The sequence below is a fragment of the Diabrotica undecimpunctata genome, unplaced genomic scaffold (genome assembly GCF_040954645.1).
Source record: "Diabrotica undecimpunctata isolate CICGRU unplaced genomic scaffold, icDiaUnde3 ctg00000656.1, whole genome shotgun sequence".
NCBI classification, from domain to species: domain Eukaryota; kingdom Metazoa; phylum Arthropoda; class Insecta; order Coleoptera; family Chrysomelidae; genus Diabrotica; species Diabrotica undecimpunctata.
The window spans coordinates 244,402-249,217 of NW_027311938.1; the positions used below are offsets into that span (position 1 = coordinate 244,402).

Sequence of the window (4,816 nt, forward strand, 5' to 3'; positions counted from 1 at the left end):
TCATATTGGTGACTGTGTCTGTGACTATTATTTGCTATTTGTAACATAAGGAACGACGTGGTCGAGCGTGGAAAAATAGCAGCGTTAAAAATCCTTAACAAGTTATTTTCTAAGTCATATTAAATTATAAGGTAAAAACATAAGAATTTAATAAAATAAAATTAATATATCTACTTGTTTCTTAAATTTTTAAAGGGAAAATCACAATAAACAAAGATAAAAACAAAACAGTGGTACAAATAATAAAGCAGTACAGAAAATATTGCCTAAAATAATCTTTTATAATAAAGTACTATAGTAAAGTTTTATAATAAAGTAAAAAGTATAACATACAATTATAAACAAAGTTTGTTTTTGTTTTAACATAAAAAATACAGAAACTAATAATGATAAAGAACCTACTAACTACATATAATACTTTTATAATACAAACCTATATAATAAACAAAAATACAGAAAACAACCAGCATGTCTTTGGCTTAAAAAATAAGATAAAATAAAATATATTTTGGTATATACAATATTAAATATACAAAAATTTAAAGTTCGCTATTGGCATTTAAAAACATTAATTTTTCCACTTTATTTACACTAAGGCGTGATCGTCTTTCTGATATTAATTGACCTGATTTGGAGAAGATACGCTCACAAGGGACAGATGTTGCAACCGTACCAAATTTTTCTATCACCACTTTAGAAAGATGTGGATAATTGTAAGAGTGATCACGCCACCATTGTAGTGGATCTTCATTTCTGTCTGCGAGATCTTCCTCTAAGTATCGCTGGACCTCAATTATGGCCCTAGATGTGGCAGGTACTATAGTCTTCGATGAAAACGTAGCAGCTTTTTTTTCAAAATGGCCCCATACAGAAGGCTGACCTGCAGAACGATTTTCTGTGTTGTCGTCTGTGGAAGTGGAAAGAAATTGTTTGGTTTCTTTGGATTTGGAAGCTGACTGGGAAATTTTTCGAGTTACCAATTTAATAACTAATTGCTTTGCTCGCTCAGCTACATGATCGGAAGTAAATCCGACATTTTTAAATCTAGGATCAATAAAACTAGACACTAACAAAGTTTGCGAATTTTCCAAGTCTCCCAGGCGATCCGAAAGACCTTTTAAAACCTGTTCTACCAGACTTTGAATTAATGGCAATAGATCTTCATTTTTCATATTAATATAAATATTTTCAAGTCCTTTTGTCAAAATTATCACTGAGGATAAAGTAACATATTTTTCTCCACTTATTATTTTGGTCACTTCTTCCATTGGTTTTAAGCACATTCTTAATTGTTGAAGTAGCTGCCATTCTCCAATTGATATAATGGGAAGATTGTTTACATTTAATAAGGCCATAGTAGTGCGAACTTCATACTCCAATTCCAAAACTCTATCTAGCATGTAAAAAGTGGAATTCCACCTTGTCGTTACATCTTGAATAAGTTTTTTTGGATTCTTTCCGACCTGTCTTTGTACTTCTATTAATTTGTAACAGGCATTCGTACTTCTTTTGAAATGTGCTACTAATGTGCGTATTTTAGTGACAACTGGTGAAACTATTTTTAACCCATCCTGTATAATTAAGTTAATAGTGTGAGCGTAACATCCAAAATGCTTCCATGCTAGGTCTTCTTTTATTGCCTTCGTAATATTTGGCGCGTTATCTGATATAGGTAAAAGAATCTTTGATTCCAGTCCCCATGTAGTTACAACACGATTGAGTTCAGTAGCTAAATTAGCACTTGTATGTTGCACAGGAAAAGAGCAGCATTCTAGTAATACCGATTTCGCCCTAAAATCCTCACTAACAAAATGGGTTGTGACTGCTATAAAACTTTCAGCATTTCTGGAGGTCCAACTATCTGTCGTTAGTGTAACATTCTGCTGAAGATTCTTTATTAAATTTTCAACCTCGGTATATTTCTCCTCATACATTGCAGGTAACAAAGTACTTGATAGATATTTCCTGCTCGGCAATTGATACGATGGGTTTAGCATTTGCACAAAATTTCTAAATCCTCGATCTTCTACGATGGTAAAGGCTGCATATCTTTGGTAAATAGATCCATTAAGCATTTGTCTAATTTGGTTTTTGTATGGATAGCTATAGTTTTTGGCATAAATGGCAATTTTGCTTGAGATGTTTTTTGTTTAGAAGTTGTTAAAAGGCCTACTTTACTATTTTCCGGCATTTTTTTGGTTCAGAGGTTTGTGATGTAGACGTACTTGGACTGTTTTCTGCTTGAATCTCACTGCTGACATCTTTTGTTTCTTTGGTTGTTGACTCTTCAGAGTTAAGTCTCACTAGTGGATGTTTGCGTTCGAAATGTTTTTTTTAAATTTGTTGTAGAAGTTTTGTAACTGACAACTTGTTTACATAAATTACACTTTGCTACTGTATCACTTTCCTTTGAAAAAAAATTCCACAGAAACGAGGTCTTTTTTCTGTTTATTGTTGATAAGGTAGGTAAACAAAATAATAAAGTAAATAAAAATCGACTTCTCGGTGCTTTGCGATTTCACGTACTGTTTTCTGAACGAATACGAAATAACTACAAATGAATAGGCATTATTCAATAATTATTTTTATACAATTCTGCGATGAAAGCAACGTTTACTTACTCCCACTCAGAATGTTACGTCGCGACACGGTTTAACCAACAGTTTAGCAGTGGTAGAAATAGTAGCAGGGTAGCAGTTAAGATTAAACTGCTCCAAAAAATCACTGCTTTTTGTCACCGTGACAATACTGGAGCAGTCACATCTTGTCACAGCTACACAAAAATCGCAGGTTGGCCCACCACTAGTATTTATGTAGGCTGACGTAATGGATACAACGTTGCCACGGTGTGCCGCAATAATTTTTTCAACGCCGTTTTTTCGATAAAAATTTTGTTTTTTTCAAATTGTTTCACTAAGCTCAATTAAAACAAGTTACTTTTTCTCCTGGCTTCATGTTTCGATATATTGTACATCAGCGATAGAATAGAATTATTGTATTATATTATACTGTTCTTGTTAACATATTGTGACATTTTTGTGACTTTTTAATGTTTGTATAAATTTAACTTTTATTCTATTTATTAAATGTATTTTGTAACACATCAACGTATGCATTTGACATTGTTATATGACATCTATATATGACTTTACAATCATTAGAACTGAAGAAGTGTAGAAATATGTATGTATATGTCATTAGGGACAAAATGTGGACAAAACCTGATGTTAGCTACAAAGACAAAACGCTGCAATAAAAACTCATAAGGGAAAATCTGATAGGAGTATTGCAAAAGTTCAAGAATATTGCAGATCAATTGAAATCTCTAAACAACATATTAAGCTTTTAAGTCAAGAAGAAGAAAAAGCTGATAAGAGTCAGCTTTTTAAATACCTGTGCAAGATATGATGAGCGACATCTCATAAGACAGTGCCCAGCATATAGAAAAATATATAATCTGTGTAAAAAGAAAGCCCATTATACAAAGATGTTTTTATGAAAAACAGTGTCAGTGCAAGTGTAATTTACATGGCATATACGTATCAATATATCCCTTTAGAACCAAAACAAAAACAACATAACTGATTTATAAATAATAATATAAAAAAAATAAGAAAAAATACTTCTGCCTAATTACATTTAATATTTTTAGTCAAAAGTGTTTGTCGGTTCCCATTAAAAGTGAGTTACATGTCTCCGGAGTTAATCCATTGCGGGTTTTACTTTTTGTTAGGTTAAGCTGTGAAAATATCCCTTCAAAAGCTGCACTGCTGTGCGGTAAAGATAAAATATTGAACACAAATGAACAAATATTTTGGAAAATTGGCCCATCAGCAGAATTTTTTAAATTATTAAGTTTAAACCATAATTTTGAAAACTCAAGATTTCCTAATCTGTTTTTTATAAATTTAAATAAATATATAACCATTTACCAATTGGGGATATTCATTAATTATGCATATTAGAAATATTGGCTGTTCTAATAGCTTAGTCGGATTTAACAATCTAAGGTTCTCAAATTTGGAGAGGTTTTTAAATCTTTTACGAATTTGCAAACAAAGCTGAGTATAAAAGCTTAAACAATTGTTATAAAAAGGTAACGAATTTGTGTTATTTAGTTGGCAGTTCTTAATAATAGTTTCAACTTTTGTTCCTAAGTAAATTTCCTCATTTGGTAAATACTCATCCACATTAAAAGGATTAATCATGAGTACATTGCTATTGGGGTCAACATATCTACTTTTTAAATAAAATTTTAGTATAGTTTTATATACTGTTGTGATCCTTTCATACAACAGGTGAAACTGCTTCTCTGACTGAAATTCGATGTTCAGTTTGTTTATCAAATGCAAATTGTGTGCTAAAAATGTAAGATAAAGTTCATATAAAGGATCATTAAGTTCCTCCAATATATTACTTGATCTTGCAAAATCTTTCTCCTAAAATGCTTCTCCAGTAAAAATTTCAGTCACTGCCCTAGAACTCGGGTTACTACAGACTTAAATATTTACAAAAGTGTTTTAATGTATGGTATTTACATATTTAAAAAACAACGCTTACCTCTAGTGAAAGCCATTTTGTTTGACTTAACTTTAACCCTATACTGCGCAATTTTTTATTTCGCTTCCAAAAAAATCTGGACAATGTAATTGTGTCTACAAAACAAAGAAAAAATAATAAAAAAAAATTTTAAAAATTTGTTTATTATATACAAAAATGTGACAGATCTGTTACATTGCGCATCAAAGTGAAAAACTCAGTTCTCGTGAAATTTTACAAAGCAGTTATTATTTTTGTTCAAACAAAAATGTATACC

General features: G+C 31.1%; 1 protein-coding gene across 1 annotated transcript; it reads right to left on the minus strand.

The window, feature by feature from the left end:
• Window positions 1–399: 399 nt before the first annotated feature.
• Window positions 400–2,075, minus strand: LOC140431333 (E3 SUMO-protein ligase ZBED1-like). Its single transcript, XM_072519268.1, has one exon. It carries the CDS (start codon window positions 2,073–2,075, stop codon window positions 540–542), a length of 1,536 nt encoding a protein of 511 aa, XP_072375369.1. The 3' UTR covers window positions 400–539.
• Between the last annotated feature and the right edge of the window lie 2,741 nt (window positions 2,076–4,816).